Below are 20684 nucleotides of genomic sequence, written 5' to 3' on the forward strand. Positions count from 1 at the left end.
TGAGAGTTCACTGTGGAGTCTGCACTGCCTTTGGAGGAGGGGGGTGTCTGCATCTTCTCCTCCTGCCTCTTCACCCGCCCCACTTCTCCTCAGACGACAGCTCCCCGGGGGGCATCCCCCCAGCATCCTGCTGCTGCTCCCCTCCCGCCCCTGCAGACGCCAGCCCCCAGCCCTGGCCAGACTCTCCCACAGTCCCTCCTGAGATGCTCTGCATCAGTACCTTTACCAGGCCAGCTGCTGGAGGCTGCCAGTGACCTCACAGCACATCTCAGTTATTTCACAGCCCTAACGCTGGACACCTGTCTGCATCCCACGTCCGCATCCTATGGCGACAGACAATCTTCCCACACCTACCTCAACTGTGCCGTGGAATTCCAGCATGAACCGAATCGGGCTCCAAGTACGGAGCATTCTTAATTGCCCCTCAAAGCTTCAACATTGGAGAAAAAGAACTCAAAGTTTATAAATCATCCTTTTAACACGTTGTGTGTTTTTTAAGGAACGGGAACACTCGAGCTTCCAAAATGACCCACAGAACCTCTTACCCACGAGTCATGGCTCACGGCCATCCAGGCCCCCAGGTTCCGGCCAATCCTGACCCTTTACACCTGGGCAGCACCCAGGGAGGACTGACTGCACACAGCATCTCTGCTGTGATGAACTTGAAGCCCTCCTGCTCTGGAAGCTGAAGGGTCCGTGTCTGTTTATTTTACTCATATTCAGAGTTATGAACATTCACTAGACAAAATGAGACAAAAACGTGTATATTCCTCAGAATTTGAAAAAATTCTCCCAACTGCCATTCACATGTCACATTTCAAGCCTGCCTCTGTGGCATGTGTGTTATTTTTTTATGGAAGCCAGAGAAATATTTTCTTTCTGCTTCCCCACCATGCAGCGGCATCTCTAAGGACTCCATATTAAACAGTAACAAAGAGACCCAATTTAAATGTAGGCACCCTTCTCCCTGTATCAGTTTGTTTATTAAAAAGTCACTATTCCTGGAAGATTCCAGGCACAACAGAAGTCCAGCAAGTCCAGGAAAGAAAGATAACTTCTTCGTGCTGCCCCAAAGGCCAACTTGTCTTCCTCTGTCACCCCGATCACCATCCTGAGACCAGGTCCGAGTCCTCCGAGTCCCTCACCCATCATGGAGCAGGGGCTTGAGAGGTGTGAGGGCGGAGGGTCTCATGTGGGCGGTGCCCGAGCCAGATGGCGGAGCCCCTCCCAGGGGTCCCACTGAAAGAAAGCGGAGATAAAACCACTTCATCTAGGTCTCCCTGCTGGTCTGATCTTATGCCTGTTTCCTGCCTGCATTTCCTGCCGGATGGGAAGCTTCCAGAGAGCGCGGACTCCTGGGTTTGCTCATTGCACACCCTCAGCCTGCAACATCTACTGCAGCGCTGCACGGAGCAGGCATGCTAGAATACTTGTCACATCAATAAATGCTGGAGAACATGCAGCACGATGGAAAAGGCTCCCACCTCCAATGCCCACTGCCCACTGATATAGAAACCACTGTCCTCCCAACCCGGCCAGGGGCGTGGCCTCCTCATCTGAAAGCAGGTGTCTGAAGGACCGCCCGCTGGGCCGTGGGGACAGGTCAGTGAGGTAGGTGGAGTGACAGCGCTGTAGCCGGCACACACGGGGCACAAATATATAAGAATATTATACGTGTATTCAATGCACAGGTACAGGCAGCAAGCAGGACAGAGAACCCAGGCTCTGTGCTTGTTAAAGATGTTTGCAGAACCTGTGTAATCATCTTCCTTATATTCTTAAATTCTTCATGTTTGAACAATTAATCATGCATTTGAAAATTCCCCTTTACACAATGATTGAAACTGCTTTGAACAAATTCAAAATACTGTAAGTCAAGAACAGAGAAATATCTTTATTGTCTATAAAAATAAAACACATTCTAAAAGATTCACAGGTGGCTAAAATCACTGGCGCCTCTAAATCTTGACATTTTCTTTTTACAACCGTTTTGAATAATGGAACCTGCAGCTTTATCCTATGAATAAGGAAATCAGACATAACAAACACTGCATCTCTCTCTACATTTTCTTTGTCTTTCCCTCAGGATTTCTGTGTCCAGGATTAATCAGCCCTCGAAGGCTTTCACTTCCATGAAGCAAACCTTTCAAATCCCTGTATAACTCCTTCAAAGTCGACGGGGGGCCATTCTAATGGGAGTGACCGCTGACCCAGCATAACATTATAGCAGGTGCCACGTGGAAGCAAACACTACAACCAGTTCCTACTTCTGCGTCTGCTGATTTATCTACTAGGAAAATCTGAATTACTGGCTGAAAATATATGAACTGCCTGAAATGCTGTAATCTGTACTGGGGAGTGCTCTGAGTAACAATTCCTTCCTTGAAAAATGCACGTTTTATCCACACAGCCCTCCAGTTTCCCCTGTGCTAATTAGCCTTTATTTCTAAATTCAAATCCATACTTCTAACTACTTAATCCTTGTTGTTTTCATCTAAATGAAGAGCCTGTTAGACTCTGAAAGCAACTGAATCAATGGATGTTTGTGAAATAGGCAAGTTTGGTGTCAGGCAATGGATTTATTGGTCAGTACACTTTCTCACTTTTCAACCTTCAGTTTTATTTGCATAATAAATTGACTTTTAAACAAACTTTCTTATTTATTCCATAGGAAGCTAACTTAAGAACTTATTCAAGAGAAATGGACATGGGGATGAACCTTCTGGTGGTAAATTAGATGTCTGACAAAATGTCTTAAAGGCCTTTAAAACGTTTTAACCTTTTCATCCCATAATCTTACCGTGCTACCTATTCTAATGAAATGATGGGTAATGTGAATAACAATGTATGCATAACGACATCAGAGCAGTCCCAAAAATATGTTTTAAAAGAAAAATAAGCTCCTGGTCTCATTATAAAGGAATAGTGGGTAAGCACTATGCACACCGACAGGACAAAAGTCTCATTAAATCCCAATGTCCAGACACCCATCCACAATGTTCTCTCTCTATAGAAAAGTCCAGACAAACATACGTTAAGGTGATAACATAGCTTTATCTCATGGTAAAATTTTAATGTATTAACATTTTCCCCACACATTTATATTTCCCAAATTAGCCAGAACTAATGTTTTTAGCTGTGTACCCTATGGATATATGTAGAAATGTGTGCACGTATATACATATGTATATACGCGCACACATGCGCACGCCCGTGTCCACACACACGTGCACGTGTGTGTGTGAGGAAAGGCCCCCCATTGCCGGCGACTCCTGCTCGTCACATCCGCGGGTGCTCCGTGTCCTTCAGAGCTGCAGCTCTTCTTCCCAAAGGCCCTCTAACGACCTGCGTCCTCCAAGTCCGATGGTCCTTCTCACCCTTGAACTGTAACACCTTACAGCTTTCGGACATCTAAGTTTTTCTTCCAATTTAATTGTTTGCTAGAATATAAACACTTGGATGATAGAAAGGAGGTTTCTTCCCCTTTGTAGCACGTGGCACTAAATGGTCGTTAAGGAATGTTTCCTGCACAAGTTCCATGGTGGAGATTCAATCTTTCCAAGTTCTTAGGGGACATTTAGATGGGGCGCAGGTGGCCAACACCAGGAAGGGTGGGTGCTTCTCCAGGCAGTGGTGCGGGACCCCATCTTGGAACCCTGGAACTGGCCGGGTCTCCCCAGTGACACCTCCTGGTCCTGGTGTGCAGTGTGGACACACTGCAGACGGCGGGCGGTACGTGGGGACTGGGACCAGGAAACGTAGGGAAGTTATCTAGTTCCCAGTTAGAGGGAAACGGGGAGTCTGAGCACCATTCCCAAAACTGCAGAAGGAAACCACACTGACTGCACAGCTGTGTACAAGCTTCCGTGACTGTGGACGGGCCAGAGCACGTGAGCCTGGACTGACCCCTGAGCTGTAAACGCAAAGAGAGCCGAGACCTTCTTTTTTCCCCAAGATCAGAAAAATGCCGTCTCTGATCCTCACACTTCCCACTTCCTGTGGACATCGGGCAGTGATCTTGGTAATAATTTGTAATAATTCCCTAGTCCACAAGATGCTTAAATTCTACCCGCCAGGGAGCCTCCTGTCAATGTTTTCTAGCTAATATTATGCTATTGATTTTATGGAAGCACAAAAATGAGTAAATGATAAACTCAAGAAAGTATGAAACATAAGTAAACAAAACTCTGTACGTGTCTTAGTTCCGTTTTTTGACTCCTTTTAAAGAGGCCGATGATGTGCAATGAATTCTTATGTCCTTTTAACAAAATATACCGCCTTTTTTATACTCCTATGTCAACATTTAAAGTAAAAAAGTTAATAAATTTTAGAGAGGCAAAAAAGGATAACACATATATTACTAACAATGACATTTATAATAAATGATAAAAATAGCTAGTTGGCCTTTATTGATACTGGCTTTGTGATGAGCACTGTGCAAAATACTTTTTAAACTATGCTGGTTTTAACCTTCACAATAAGCCCGTTCAGAACGTCTTATTATTGTTACCATTTTATAGATGAGGAAACTAGGGCTTATGCAGATCAATCAATTTACCCAAGGTCACAGGGCCTGGAAAGGCACATGAACACCCACACCCACACACAGGCACACACAAACACACACGTGCATGCACACGCCAAACAAAAAGAGCTCAGAGTCTGGTTCCACAACCACAGTCTGAACTGTGACATCAGGCCACCTCGTGGAAACTGCCGGCACCTCTTCTGTGCAGTAAAACCACACAGACCCTGCCTTTAGGACTGTGCAGAGTTCATTCCTTCCATACCTGATGCTTTGTTTTAAACACATGTTTGTTTTGATATTTAATACAATTAAGTCTGCTGGAACAGTTCCACGATTCTAGTAACATGACCATTTTTTGCACTTTGAGTTTTCATCACTTAGATCTTTCTTCTGAGACAGAAACACTGCATCTCAAGGAGACACTGGAAATGCAAACTCTAACCCGAACACCCAACACCAGTCTGGCGGCCGGGCTGAGTGCAGTGAAGGAACAAATCTCCGTGCCAGGACATCACTCAGCCAGGACGGTATTTTACCCCCTTAGACATGACTGGGTATAAGATGAGGAGGAAGCTGAAAGCATCCTGCATCCTTGACAATCCCACTGGTAACTGCTCCACCAGGAAGCCCTGGGGAGCGCCGGTCCTGAGTCTGGGGAAGGAGCCGTGGTCTCGGGGTAAGAACAGAGCGGGGGCCACAAGGAGAAGGGGGCTGCTGGCTGTCAGAAGAGGCAGGAAGCAGACTGACAGATGGGGCAAGGCATGGGGTCAAGGGTCAAGAGTCACATGGCATGCCCAGGACCACCTGCCAGGCAGAAGCAGGAATGGAAATGCAAACGGAACTAGGTCAGTTTTTGAGAGTCTGACCTCAAAAGTAATTAGAAAGTTGGTCGAATTCATAAAAAGCAGGGTTCCCCTGCACACCCCCAAGCCTGGGGTCAGTATCTAAGGAGCAATGGGACATGTTCCTAGAGACAGCAGCCTGCCTGCTCCCTGTGCCCGGGGTAGTTTGGTCCGGTAGAAGGATGTCACTGAGGCCCTCTCCTCTCAGCAGCAGGAAACTCTGTCACTGCAGCTCATTTGCTTTGCTGTGATGACAGGGATGCTGGTGAAATGAGGACACAGACATGTGGTCCCTCAGCAGCTGGTGGAGATGGAGGGTCTGAGGGAGGCGACAGCCAGCCCTGGAGATGATCTCAGGAATGCAGGCCACCCACAGGAGGCCCCTCGTCTATAGTGACGCCACTCTCCCACCTTAAAAGCCCTCCTAGTTATTATCATTTCAAACTTTGAGAGCCTATTAAATTTCTATACACAAAGGAAAGAAAAATCAATGTAACGTTCCAAGGGGAAGACTTGTGATGACACCGACCCTACTCAGATAAGAAGAAAAGACCCGAACCTCCGAGAGCTGAGACTCTGCGGCATCTCTCAGCAGCTGGGGCTCTGATCCCCTCACGGTCACCATGAATAATCCTCGGAGGTAAAATAAGAGGTGCTACATTGAGAAACTGCCATTTGATGCACCGGGAAAGAGAGAGAGAGAAACAACATTTTCTGAGGCAGCGAATCCAGCAGAGACAAGGAGCATCTCCCAGGATAAGTCTTGATACCACACGTGTGGAACGACGGGCCGGGGACAAGTGTAAGACCCAGCGAAGAGAAGCGGGAGCCCTGCCACCTGCACCGAAGATGGCGACTCGGAGCTGCTCTGCGCTGGCTGCACCAGGAGGGGCCTGGCCGCGCGGGTCACCCAGCACGAGTCCTAAGCAGCACAGACCAGGGAAGGTTACAGAACGGTCCTCGGGGGTCAAGTGGGCAGAGCTTCCCACGAACCACAGAGGGAGGGGCCCTGAGGCTTCCACGTGTCAGCAGTGGCCCCCCCCCGGGCAGCCCCCAGCCCCAGAGGGCCGGCCAGTGACCTAGACGGTCACCGCTCCCGCCGGGGACCGTCCAGACCCGCCGTGCCTTCCGGCCGTGGTGAGAAGCCACTGCCCCAGGGCAGCACATCTACACAGGGGCAACTCACGTGGCCCGTGGTTTGGAGACGATCACAGAGAAGGCAGGCTGGCCTCCAGGGTTAAAGCCGGTGATCAAGGACCAAGAACGCACAGTGAAGTGGAAGGCTCACTTCTCTCCCCCGGCGTCCAGGGGCAGCGTCCTCTGTCCACACCCACGGCGGGACGGCTGCCCCAGCAGGCTCTCCTCCCCAGGCTGCCCTCTGCAGCAGCCGCAGCCCCGCTGGCACCCCAGCCACTGTCCCATCACGACCCTGTCGCAAGGCCGGGCTTCCCCGCAACTCTGCGGACACAGCCGACGAGGCGGCTCCTGCCCCGGAGAAGCTGGCCCACCTCGTGCTCCCAGGCCGTCCACGCCCCGTGTGCAGGGCGCGGCCAGAGCCCGGACGTTTGGGGAACGTTCCTAGAAGGGCATCATTCCCTCTCAATAAGCACACACGCCCTAACCTTCTCTCCCCACGGTGGAAATTTCAGAAAAAACTAAAGACGCAGTGAGTTGAGAAAGACAGCAGCCTTGTTACTGAAAGTGGGGTCTGGCTGCTCGCTGCTCAAAAGCCAATAAAGAGGCCAGGAAAGTGGAAAGGAAAGCTTGCTTTATTTTGGATGCTGGCAACCTGGGGGCAGGGTGGACTCCTGTCCAAAGGCCGACTTCCCCCCATTCCCCACCGACAATCATGGGCAAGAGCTTTTATAGACGGAGGGAGGGGCTACCTGCAGAAACAGCACGGTCCGCTCTGACGGTCATCTTGAAATTGGTGCTGCCGTGGTCTGACCAGCATCAACTTGACTGTCTTAAGTACAGTTAAGCTTCGGTTCCAGGGTCGGTTTGTTCACATTCCCTTCAGGCCAAGTCTCCGAATTGTGGCAGCTTTTGTCATGGCTACAGCCTGGTCATCGTGGAGTTCACTTCTTCCACCAGACACTGGCGGTGTTTCAGTGTCTACAAGACGGCTCCCAGGATACGGCTCAGAATATGATCTATAGCCCTTGAGGAGGGACTAAAGGTCCTTGGCTCTGCTAATGACTAGACTCTTATTATTTTGTCCTGTTTGTTTTCCTTTGCTTCTGCATTTTCTCACTTATCTGATTAAACTTATTCTTTGACTAAAGTTTTTCTACAGACAAAAGGCAGGCGGAGGACACGGGGGTTGGGGAAGGACCACAGGGTCCCGCTCCACTCCAGCCTGACGCCCGACAGCTCCCAGACTGGCTGTGGGATTCTTCTGCTGAGCATAAACAGTTCCGAGTCCGCCCACAGCAGGCGAGGGCTCTGCCTGAACTCCAGGAACAAGACAGAAAATCGAAAAAATCCTGCCCAAGCAGACGAAAACACAAAGGGTGTCCGGCCACCAAGACCCTCCCTCATCCCACCCTGATGACCGTGCTCCCCCAGGACAGGCCCTGCCCTGCGCCCAGACACCCCAACCTGCATCCTCCCGGATGAAGTCAAACTCAACGATGACCCCGGGGGCCCACTCTCCAAGCCCCCAGTGCAGAGCAGACCCTGAGCTCCTGACCCTGCTATGGCACCCCCAGCATGAACCCCACCCCACAGAAGCCCCTCTTCTTGTGGAGACGCCCACGGGCCTGGGATTCTGTCTATCCTGCTCTGCTCGACCCCCGGCATCCAGAGAGCTGCACTTTGAGGATTTCCCAACTACAGGAGGGGGGTTTCGGCACAAGTATCTAAATATGAAACCATCCTCTGCAAAACACATCAGAGTATTTAGCAGGATAACTTGTAGCATCACTTTTGAAAACGTGCTTATCTGCAATACGTCTCCAGTATGGCTGCCGAAAAGCCCACCTGGTCCTTTCCATGCTCTTTACTCTGAACTAAGGGGACCTCCTACAAAGCAAAATGGGGTACTACTGTCAGTGAAAAGACATCATTTCACAGTTATTTTCACAAATATGAAAGATGTGGGACAAATAGAACTAAAGCTTTCGTTTCCTTCTATCCCTTTGAAAAAAGGAACGAGATAAGTGACTCCTTACACTTTTTCAAGCCAACATCAAACAAGAGCCCTGGGAAGGGCTCATCTGAGCAGAACCACAGAAAGCAGCGCAGGGCCTGAATTCTGCCAACAACCAGCGAGAACCTTGGGCAGGGCCCCGGCTTCAGGTGAGAGTGCAGCCCGGTCACACCCCAGCATCGGCTTGGAGACCCCGGCACACACCCCCCAGCTGACCCGTGGAGACTGTGAGATGACACGCTCACACTTTTGAAGCTAAATTTGCACTAACCGTTTATGTAGCAACGGAAAACGGAGAAGGTCCTGCTCAGAAAACTCTCGCCCTCTTCACAACCGTCAGTCACCCCAGGAAGCATGCTTTCCTCCTCGCAGTGTCAGAGAAATGTGCTAACAACTACCTAATAGCCAAAAGCACGAGGTTCTGCTGAGGAATCTGTGATGTCTCGTGGCTACTTCCCAGTGTCTGCAGACGTGGTCTCTTTTCCTACGGGAGCACTCGAGGAGCAGCCCTACTTTGTAAGGCGTCGGCTGTCACCCTCACGGGGCATCGTGCTGTTTTTACACCTGTTTTCGTTTAATATCAAGATGCTCTCCCCCAAATTCTTATGGAACCATCTTTTCCTGTCCTGGGCAGTCAATTATTCGACCTTCATTAATAGTCATGTATAACTTATGTAAAAGCTTAGTTACCACTGTGCCCAAGAGCCACTGACACTAACGTCCACCTGACAGCAAACAGGTGCAAGAGGCCCCCGGCAGAGGACAACCCTGCAGCCCCGGAGGCGACGGGACATGGTAACCGTCATACTCACTACAACTGAGTTTTATCATTTCAATACGTATCTCAAATATTAGGTTTAAATATGTGTCTACTCTTTAGAGAATCTTTTGAAACATTTTTGGAAAACGAAGGAACCTCAACCACCATTGGCTGAATTACTGTACTTTCAAAAAAAGGAAAGCACAGAGCAGCTGGTGACAAATTTTGGTCCTACAACTGGACAATGACAGGAACCCCAGGACACTGACCTCTGACATGCTCATCCCACTTGTTTTTTATCCACTCAAAGGATCTCCTAAAAATCCTTCCCAAGCTATAGTAGAGCTTTGGCTTTTAGATTTTAAAAAGCGTTTGATTTAGAGTTGGCAATTTCTAAACCAGCTCCTTGCACGCCCCAGAGCGAGGGTCCCTCGGGAGAGAGCACAGGAGCTGCAGAAGTAACTCCGGCTGTTTGAGGCCAAGTGCTCAGGCCTCCTCTCCTCTTCCTCCTCTTCAACGTGGGACCAGAGGGCTACAGGGCAGGGGAGGGAACAGCATCCCCTCTAAACATGCACGTTAATACTGATGTGAGTCAGACACACACACGTGATGAAATGCAGAATTTTAGTCATTCATTTTACTTTTTGCACCTTCCTACCCATATTAAGATCATGAAAGAGTCAGCAAAGCTAATAAGATATGTTTGTTTCCGTAAAACGACATGGAAACTTTTGGTTTGCTGTTAGGATTTGACAGCCCTTCCCAGGGCAAAGGAGGGGCGTGTGACCACCCAGGGGCGCCTTCTTCAGACGCTTTGTGTTCACACGAACACGGCCTCCATGGGCACACGTGTCTCATCAAGAAAGTACTCAATTCCAAGACAATAAGCACTCTTCCTTTGTTCACACAGTTCTCTCCCACCTTCTTAAGAATGAAAGGAAACCCACCACCTACTTACTTCTCAGCCTTTCCACAGTGACCAGACAGCACAGTTGGCCACAGAGGACACACTGTATTAACTTAGAGGGAAAAATGTTACCTTATTCCACAAAACAGTGATGGACACACAACCTTTACAGGTGAAACTCTGAAATTACTTCATCAACCGGGCTCAAAAACTAGTGAGCATTTATTGAACACTGGTGCTGGTCTAACCTTCTCATTTTACTAATGAAGAAAATGAGGCCCGTGGGGTTGAAATGACTTTTCTGTGATTGTATGCAGCGTGGATAAGAGTAGAGTCTTATTTCCAATCTAATTCTGTTAACAGTTAAAACTGAAAATACGATTTCTTCTTCTGACGACCATGTCTCAGAAGAACGGACACAGTCACCACCAGACAGAACCCTCCTGACGACAAATCAGCTCCTGCTCTGACTAGTGTTTTCTTATGATGCTTGACTTTTATTATGATTATGATTATTTCTGCAAATGCTAAATCCACCTGGAGACAAGGACACGCACTTCGGGGTTTATCGGCGCTTCCCACTCCACACATCGGTCACACACCTTACTTTTTCTGCGCCAGCTCTGCACCATGAGACCCGAGCCATGGACAGAGGGAGCGACACGGCGTCCAGCCAGCGCTTCTCATATTTTGGTTCATTCGCGACGGGCGAAGAAGGTGAGGATGGAGCCTGCACAAAACAGACGAGAATCAACGGTCACAGGATCAGGTGAAGGCACCAAATCCAGGGGGAGGCCCCGACAGGCCCAAACATCACGCTCCCCAAACCCAAATGAAATGCATTTCAACTGCTGCAAAAGCACATGTGATCGTTTTCTCAAAGTTCTGGAAAGAAATAAGTGCTCTTCTATTTCAACGTAAACGATTTTCTTCCTCTATTTTTTAAACAACATACTGCCCCAAAGACAGAAAAGTCCCAGGGAAGGGGACGGGGAGAGAGGCTAAAACTGGAAGGAACCTGAGGGACACGACGAAGGCTCTGAGTCCAGGAAGGCTGTGAACGACCACCTCCACCTGGAAGGTCAAATCAGAGAGAGTTTAATACATAATAATATTGAGGACATGCTAACGGGTGCCTAGGTCACAAGACCCTGCCTGTTCATCAGTGGCGAAGTCCCCACTGTCTGTCCAAGGTGAGCAGAGAGGGAGCCCGTGGGGAGGGGTGGCCCGGTTCCTCCTCGGCGGGGCCTGCAGGTAAGAGGAAGGCGCTCGAACGCCTGAATGAAGCCACGCAAACAGCCAGGTCGCCAGACAGGACACCGCGCGTGCCCAGTTAGTCACAGGGTCGGACGCTGGCCCGTCTCGCCTCCCGCGGAGAAGACAGCCCCGGCCCGCGCGGCCGCGCCTCATGGGACGCCGGCTTCCTTCACACGGAAGCATCCTCGCGGCGGCCGTGGCTTCCAGCCACGAGGGCAGGTTTTCCCGGCACCTTCTAGCTCAGGGACGGTGCGAATCCCCGGGGCACAGGCAAACAGACGCACTAGTTAGGACGGCAAAGCTGGATCTGCCTGGGAGCGTTGGAAAGGCCCCCAGCTCAGGGAGGCCACTTCTGTGCTGTCCTGCCAGGGGTCGTCGGGAATGGGGGAAGGGTCTCGCTGAGGAAGGCAGGGCCTGCAGGGCGGCGATGGTGAGCACTGGAAACGGGCTCTTACTAGGACGGCTAAGGCTGCGTGGTTATTAAATAAAATCATTTTAAATTTACTTTTCAAAATGTAGGATAAAAAGCGATTCCCCACTAAGGAAAACAAGTTTTTCCTTTATAAAATCAGGTTGCATTTCATAACCTATTGGGCACATTTTAGCAACAGACTATAACTTTATAAAGGAAGCTTTTTGTTCCCTCTGCTTTGAAGAGCTTCTACCTCAGGGGCCACTGACAAGCCCAGAGTTTCATGTCAGATTTGACCAGTGTTTCCTCTGGTAAAATACTTTGTATAATCCTGAGACCCATGAGGCTGAAGGAGGACACCAGGTCTCCGTAGATCAGTGGGGTTTTCTGTGATGCTCACATGGCCTCCTTGATGGTGGGTTCAGGGGATGCCTGGGGAAGGAGGAGGAGCCTGGCTGGGGTCCCCTCCAAGCTTGCTCCATCCCTGGACTCCTGCCATGGGCTGCAGGACACAAGCTGCCTGCCCTCTCTAGCTGCGAGCCCTGGGGTCTGGGGTAAAACGGACTGGGGGCCCCAGCACTGCGGGAGCCCGGAGCTGCCACGCCTGATGGGACACCAGTAAAGTTGTGACCGGACAGACCTTCCAGAACCTGTGGTCAAGGCTGGGGCCGCTCGAGGGCTGGGCAGGCTTCCCCTCTGTGTGCAAGTCCCCGTCTGAGGGGGGCTCACCACCCACAGGAAGCAGAACATCACGATTCTAATTTCAGCCCGAAGTGGTACATCAGCTTTAGAGCGTGCAGAGATCACGAGGCGTGTTCCCCCCAGCTGAACCAAAACGCCGTGGGTTGTACCCGTCAGCTCTCCTGATTGTGCGGCACAGCCCAGGGAACTCAGGTCTATGACACCATCTACTGCTACCCACCACCCAAGACATCGATTTTAGAGGAGGCGGGACAAGACGTGTTTCCTTCCATTTGATGTATGATGCAGTCAAAGGTGTCAGAGGAGGGAGGAAGAGAAGGCCGTCCTGGTTCTACAGCATTTATACGTGACCCATCAACTCACAGGACCATTTACATGAGGACACCTTAGTTTCTTTGAGCTGCAGATTCTGAGTTGAGATGGCTCAGTGGAGGTTCTACCTCGTGGGACAGCATCTCACCTGTTTTTTTTGGGATCCCTAGCATGACGGGACACTCCCCATGGAACTCACTGCCTGCAGAGGGCTACGCACCACAGAGGATTCTGAAGGAGTGAGTGTCAGCCAAGGATGCTGCATTACAGCCACGATCATGCTTTCCCCGAAGTCACGAATATGAGCGGCAAACCAGTGAGGGCGGACCTCCTTGCTCTCAAATGCTCTACCTGTGCATCCTCCACTCCTCACCTGTCTTCTTTCTTGGGTGCTGGGATACGTCTTTAAGTCATCTTTTTCATGAAAAATGTTCACTGTTCAATACTTGATGTTTAACTAGGAGATTTGAAGCCAACTTTTTAGGTATTGCTACCTTATTTCTGCTTTGAATGGTTGAGGACTTTCCACTTTATTCTTCTATTTTTAACTGAACTATATTGAGGCGTCAATTACATATAATGACATGTACTGATTTAGGTGCACAGTTTGATGAGTTTTGACAAATGTATCCACCTCACGCAACCAAGCCCTAAATTATAATACAGAATAGTTCCACGCCAGCCACCAAGAAAAGTTCCCTGCACCTGTGTATAGGCATCTCCCCTCCTGCACAAGGCAGCCACTGATCTGATTTCTGTCACTATAGATTACTTTGAGTCTTCTAGGACTTCTATGCCTAGAATCATACAGGACATACTTGTGTGTGAGGCTTCCTTCTCTCGGCAGGAGGTCTGTGAGAGGATCCTCATTACTGAGTATTTCAGCAGATTATTCATTTTCATCACTGAGTAGTAGTCTACTGTCTGCATGTGCCAGCATGTCTTTATCCATTCACCTGTTGGAGGAGATCTGAATCATTCCCAGTTTAAGAACAATATAAATCAAAGTGCTGTATTGTCAGTTAAATTTGGGTGCCAAGCTTGCATTCCTCGGATAAACCTCATTTGCTCATGACACATTATTCTTCCTTTGATTTGTTCATATATTTGAAGATTTTTTCATCTACATTTATGAGGGTCATTGGTCTGTAATATTCTTTACATGTAACGCCTTTGAAAGATTCTCGTAAAATTATTCTGGCCTCATAGAGTTAGCTGGGATGCGTCAAACCTTCTATTTTCTGAAAGTGTCTGTGAAATTGACATATTATTTCTTTGATAGGATTCACCAATTACAGAATACTTGAGTTTTCTATAAGCCTTTGTTGCCCTGAACTGTCTTTCATAGCCTTGCGTGTGATCCATCTTGATGAATGTTCCATGTTCACTTGAAAGGAACGTTGATTCTACAGACTTTGGACACAGTATGCTGTGAGTCAGTTAGTTGGCTCATAAGGTTGGTTACATCCTCTGCCTCCTTACTGATGTTTCGTCTACTTGTCCTATCAACTTCTGAGCAAAGAGGATTAAAATCTCCAACTATGACTGTGAGTTTGTCTGTTTCTGCCATTTCTGCCAGGTTTGGTTCTTATATTTGGAAGCTCTGTTACTAAGTGCAAACTACATCCAGGATTATTACATTTTCCTGATGAATTGGTCTTTTAATCATAATGCAACATTCCTCTTTGTTTCTTGTACACTCATTGCCTTAAAGACTACTCTGTCAGACATTAATATAGCCACAATTATTCGGTTTCTGTTTATAAAATATATGTTCTCCACTCTTTTAATCACCACCTATTTGCATCTTTACATTTAAATTATAATTTCAGTAGAAAGCATAGAGTTGGGCCTTTCTTTTTATCAAAAACAGTCTGACAACTTGTACCTTTTAATTGGAACATTTAGTCCATTTACATTTATTGTAATTCTTATGTCACTAGGTTTAATTATTATTTAATTCCTATTTGTTATTTGTTCCTCTTGATTTTTCTGCTCTGTTGAACATACTCTTTTGAAGGGGTTGATCAATTTTTTTTCATTATTCTCTTTTATTTTCTCATTAGTTGTAGGAATCATAATACATATTCTTAATTTATCAATGCTTATTTATTATATTGTATCACTGCAAACTTCCCATCTGACACATCACTGTTCCTACACCTCATGTCACAAATATAAGAACTGTACAGCAGAATAATTCAATTTACCTGACCCCATCCTTTGTGCTATTCTTGCTACACCTTTTACTTCAACATACATTATCAACTCCATTTTACCGTCTTATCATTTTGTCCTCTGAAGTATTTATATTTAAAGGAAATTATGATAAGGAAAATAGATATTTTATACACGCACCCACTTATTTACCATTTATGCTGCTCTTTACTTCTTCCTGTATCTGTAAGTCTCCATCTGGTGTCTTGTCCTTTCAGCCTGAAGAGCATCTTTTAGTATATCAGGTACTGCAGGTCTGCTGGTGATATTTTCTCTCAGCTTAAATTTCTTTTGAAATGTTTGTATCCCCTCACTTTTGAAGAATATTTTCCCCTGGATATAGAATTCTAAATAGATATTCGTTCATTTCTCTGTTCCTATGTAAATAATGTCTTTTTAAAAAATCGGGCTTCTACCTAGATTTTCTCTTCTTTGACCTTCAACAGTTTGACTGGGATCTGCTGACGTATAGTTTTCTTTGTATTCATCCAGCTTTGTCTTCGTTCCCATTTTCCTTCTGGACTCCAAGTACACATAGCCTTGGTCCACTTGAGTTATGCCACAGGTCACTGGTGCTCCCTTGTTTTTCAGTCTTTTTCCTGTTCTTCAGATGGGCAGATTTCTGTTGGTGTGTCTCCAATTTCCTTCATTAATGTCTAAAAGTTTTCAGGGTACAGATCATTCATGTCCTTGGTTAAATTTATTCCAAGGTATTTTTTTCTTTTTTATGCAATTATAAATTGGATTATTTTCATAGTTTCTCTTTCTGACAGCTCATTATTGTGTATAGAAATACAACTGATTTTTGTAATAGATGTTCCATCCTGTAAATTTACTGAATTTGTTTATTAGTACTCAAGAGTTTTTTAGTGGAGTCGTTAAGGTTTTCTCAATATAGTATCAGGTCATCTGCAAATAAAGACAATTTTACTTCTTTCTTTCCACTTTGGGTGTCTTTCATTTCCTTTTCTTGCCTAATTGTTCTGGCTAGGACTTCTAGTGCTATGTTGAATAGGAGAGGTGAAAGTGGGCAGCCTTTTCTTGTTCCTGAGCTTAGAGGAAAAGCCTTAAGCTTTTCATCATTGAGTACAATGTTAGCTGTGCAGTTGTCATTTATGGCCTTTATTATATTGAGGTATGTTCCCTCTATATACAATTTGCTGAGTTTTTTAATTAATTAATTAATTTTTGTGGGGGGCTGCATTTGGTCTTCGTTGCTACATGCAGGCTTTCTCTGGTTGCGGCAAGCAGGGGCTACTCTTCATTGTGGTGCGCAGATTTCTCATTGCTGTGGCTTCTCTTGTTGTGGAGCACAGGCTCTAGAAGAGCGGGCTTCAGTAGTTGTGGCACGTGGGCTCTAGAGCGCAGGCTCTGTAGTTGTGGCGCACGGGCTTGGCTGCTCTGCAGCATGTGGGTTCTTCCCGGACCAGGGCTCGAACCCACGTCCCCTGCATTGGCAGGAAGATTCTTAACCACTGTGCCACCAGGGAAGTCCCCCTGAGTGTTTTTTTTTTTTATCATGAAAAGATTTTGAATTTTGTCTAATGATTTTTCTGCATCTATTGTATTAAGATACTCATATGATTTAATCCTTTATTTTGTTAATGTGGTACATCATGTTGATTGATGGAGATACTGAACCATCCTTGCATTCTCAGAGTAAGTCTCACTTGATTATAGCATAAGATCCTTTTAATATATTGTTGAATTGGGTTTCCTAATATTTTGTTGAGAATCTTTGTATCTATGTTTATAAAGGATATTGGCCTGTAACTTCCTTTTTGTGACATATTTGTCTGGTTTTGGTATCAGGGTAATGCTTGTCTTGTAAAATATGTTTGGAATTCTTCCCTCCTCTTCAATTTTTTGGAAGAGTTTCAGAAGGACTGGTATTAATTCTTCTTAAACGTTTGGTAGAATTCACCAGTGAAGCAATCTGGTCCTAGACTTTTGTTTGCTGAGAGATTTTTGATTACTGATTCAATCGCCTTACTAGTAATAGGTCTGTTCAGACTTTGTAGTTCTTCATGATTTAGTCTTTTTAGATTTTATGTTCTAGGAATTTATCCATTTCTTCTAAGTTGTCTAAATTGTTGGCATAATATTGTTCAGAGAAGTCTCTTATGATTTTTTGTATTTGTGTATCAGTTGTAATGTCTCTTCTTTCATTTCTACTTTTATTTATTTGAGTGCTGCCTTCTTTTCTTGGTAAGTCTAGCTAAAGCTTTGCCTATTTTGTTTATCTTTTCAAAAAAAAAAAAAACAAAACACCAGCTCTTAGTTTCACTGATATTTTCCATTGTCTGTTTAGTCTCAATTGAACTTATTTGCATTCTGACCTTTGTTACTTACTTCCTTCTACTAACTTTGGGATTAGTTTGTTCTTCTTTTTCTAGTTACTTGATTTATAGTTTTAGGTTATTTATAAGAGCTCTTTCTTATTTCTTAACATATGCATTTATCACTATGAACATCCCTCTTAGAATTGCTTTGGCTGCTTCCCATAAATTTTGGTATGCTGTATTTCCATTTTTATTTGTCTCAAGATATTGAGGCTTCTACTTTGACCCACTGGTTGTTCAGTAGCATGCTGTTTAATCTTCATATATTTGTGGATTTTTCAGTTTTCTTCTTGTAATTGACTTCTAGTTTCATACCACTGTGGTCAGAAAAGATGCTTGACAGGACTTGAATCTTTTTTTTTTTTTCTTGCGGTACACAGGCCTCTCACTGTTGTGGCCTCTCCTGTTGCGGAGCACAGGCTCCGGACATGCAGGCTCAGTGGCCATGGCTCACGGGCCCAGCCGCTCCACGGCATGTGGGATCTTCCCGGACCAGGGCACGGACCCGTGTCCCCTGCATCGGCAGGTGGACTCTCAACCACTGTGCCACCAGGGAAGCCCTTGAATCATTTTAAAGATTGAAGTAAATCTGTGGTTCTTAACTATAACTAGTAAATTCAGTCTATGTATATTGATTTTATTACTGCTATGTCTGTACTCATATCTACCTCCTTAAGTTTGGCTCTTTCATTGTCTTATTTTTCTATTCTTTTTTTCTTAATGCATTTTAGTTAAGGATTTTTTTGTTATTGATTTGCTTTTTTTCATTTGATGTTTTATTTTTACTGGTGTTTTATTAATTTGTGAAGTGTCTTAACAACAGTAGGACTTTAGAATGCTTTACATCCAGTCCACTCACTCTGAACCACATACATTGTTTTCAGTATTCTGTATTTGCTCTCTTATCTTAACCTAAGATATTAGACATTAACTTAAGTGATGTTATTACTTTCTGCAGAGAACATTTGTTTAGATTCACATACATAGTCCCCTCCTTTAATCTCCAACTGCCTTTCTGGGATCTTTTTTTTTTTTTTTCCTGATATGTGGTCTTTAGAAATTCTGTTAGTGATATACTCTTTCAGATTCTCTTCCTATGAACAAGTCTATTTTTACCTTGTTTTGGAAGGATGGTTTTGTGAGGAACACAAAGATAGACTAATAGTTATTTTTCTTGTCTCCATGATTTTGAAAATATTATTGGGCTGTTATCTAGCTTCCATTGCCACTATTGAGAAATTTGCTGTTAATAAAATTGTCATTGTTCAAAGTGATCTATGCTTTCTCTAGTTGATTTTAAGATTGACTTTTGGCAACAAGGTCAGACAGAAGAGTACAACCCCATCCACATGAAAGTCAAATACAGGTAAAATTAATCTAATTGAGGTAATTGAGGTCAAAATAATAGTAATTTTTTGAGGGAGAGAGCAGTTTGAGATTATGGTGATGTGCTATATTTTGACCAGGGTGCTCTAACATTTATTGAGCTGTTTCTCCAAAGGTGTATACTTCCCTGCATGTGCCTTATACTTTAATTAAACAGTTAAATATCATTCACTCATTCATTATCTCTGCCTGGGAGACCATCCCTCCTTCCATTTAGAAGACTCAATTCCATGTTTAACTTATGTGTTTATTTGTTTAATATTTTAAAATATATTTTGTTTGTTTATTTTTCTTATATCTGCTTTTCTTTTGCAACTACTATTTATAAGTTTTTTATCTGTTTCCTTATAATTTCTGTAAAATCTTGTTTCTGTTTTGTGTTTTGATATATAGTTCCTGTACAATTTTGAGCATTCAATTCTCTGTAATGACCCTAATCTTTTGAGTTAATCTCTTGAAATTCTTAACTCAGAAAATCAGGCATTTACTTTCATAAATTCTTTCTTTTTTAATTGCATCTCCTTATTTATTTTTGGTAAAGTTTTCTGACAAAGGGAAACTTGTCAGACACAATTTAGCCTTGCATCTGCCACATGTAAAGCAGAGACATTGGCATCTGAAGTCCCTCAAAGAACCAGGTCAGCACCCAAGTTCCAAGCACACCAGGTGAAAGCACCAGCTATCTCTCAGGAAAAAGGAAAACATTTTTGGACAACCAGGTAATCAAGGAATAACCCCTCTATGTTCCCTCTGTGAAGGAAAACATGAACACTAACCCACTAACAAGGGAGCCAGAATGGGACGTGCAGGAGTGTGGAAACAGGGGCAGAGGGAGAGAAGGACCTGACGATATACACGTTCAGTTGAGATGAGTGACACTGATGTGAATGAGACTTTTTGTTGTTATAAATATTCAGTAAGTTTTCTGACACGAAAATAGTGCAGTATGAGTGATGAACTTAGAATCTTAAGGTGTGTGAGCCGTTCCTGGGTCTGGAGGAGAATGTGGGGCCTGGGGGTGAAGCCGTGAGCAGACTCCTTCTCATGGAGGGTAGAGAAGACGGAGAAGATGTAGCACCTGGGGAGGGAGCAGTTAATAATTTAGTTTCAAATGAGAACCCAGGGAAGTTGTCAAATACACAAGGTAGTACTGGGAGTGGCTCTGGAAATCCCAGACAGAGTGAAAACGCATTCTATCGGCTCCTCCAACTCCACAAGCAGGGGTTACAAATGTGTTGGGGGTCAGGGGCACACAGTCATGAAGGGGAAACCCAGCCTCCAGGGCTCCTGTGATTGTAAAGCTGCTCTGAACTTGGCAAACTCTGACTCTTGCTCCATCACGTCTGGTCTTGGGAGAAGGAAAGTGATGTGAGCATGTCTGAAAGTGCAGCCAACGAAAACTGCCTAAACCCTCTGTGTCTGAGGAAGGTTCCAACTCATTTCCTTTGATAAAACAAATTGCAGAGTGGAGCCCATTTTCTTCTCCAATCCAGAGATATGGTAGATCCTAGTCTTCCAAATACTAAAACTTTGTGGTCACTCCTTGTACTCAATGTGGATTACATATAGCCCACAAGAAAAAGGTAAGTGAGAGAGGATGGAAAAAAATACAAAGACTTAGGATGTTGTGAGACAGCATAGGCTACAGTGACAAAATTTATTATAAATACAGAGTAACTAAGCAGTGTGGTTCTGGTATTGATATTGCCATCAGAATACAAACAAGGTCTCAGCAATAAACCCAAGACCAGGAAACATGCGCTGTGATCACAGTGACCGAGGACATGGGTTAGAACAACCGGTTACCCTGGAAAATGAATATGGGTCCCAGCCTTTCACGTGTTTTACAAAAATAAGCCTCATATGCT

At 45.4% G+C, this 20684-nt stretch overlaps 1 protein-coding gene across 1 annotated transcript in view; it reads right to left on the bottom strand.

The window, feature by feature from the left end:
- The window catches only part of SNTG2 (syntrophin gamma 2), a gene marked incomplete at both ends in the record, with an annotated part of 186257 nt that overhangs the window by 55434 nt on the left and 110139 nt on the right, over positions 1 to 20684 (bottom strand). Inside the window, one exon of the mRNA XM_079721530.1 lies at positions 10791 to 10918. Coding sequence (XP_079577656.1) covers positions 10791 to 10918 — 128 coding nt within the window. The remainder of the gene's footprint in view (positions 1 to 10790; positions 10919 to 20684) is intronic.

Source organism: Hyperoodon ampullatus (assembly GCF_949752795.1).
Source record: "Hyperoodon ampullatus genome assembly, chromosome: 15".
Taxonomy (NCBI): Eukaryota; Metazoa; Chordata; class Mammalia; order Artiodactyla; family Ziphiidae; genus Hyperoodon; species Hyperoodon ampullatus.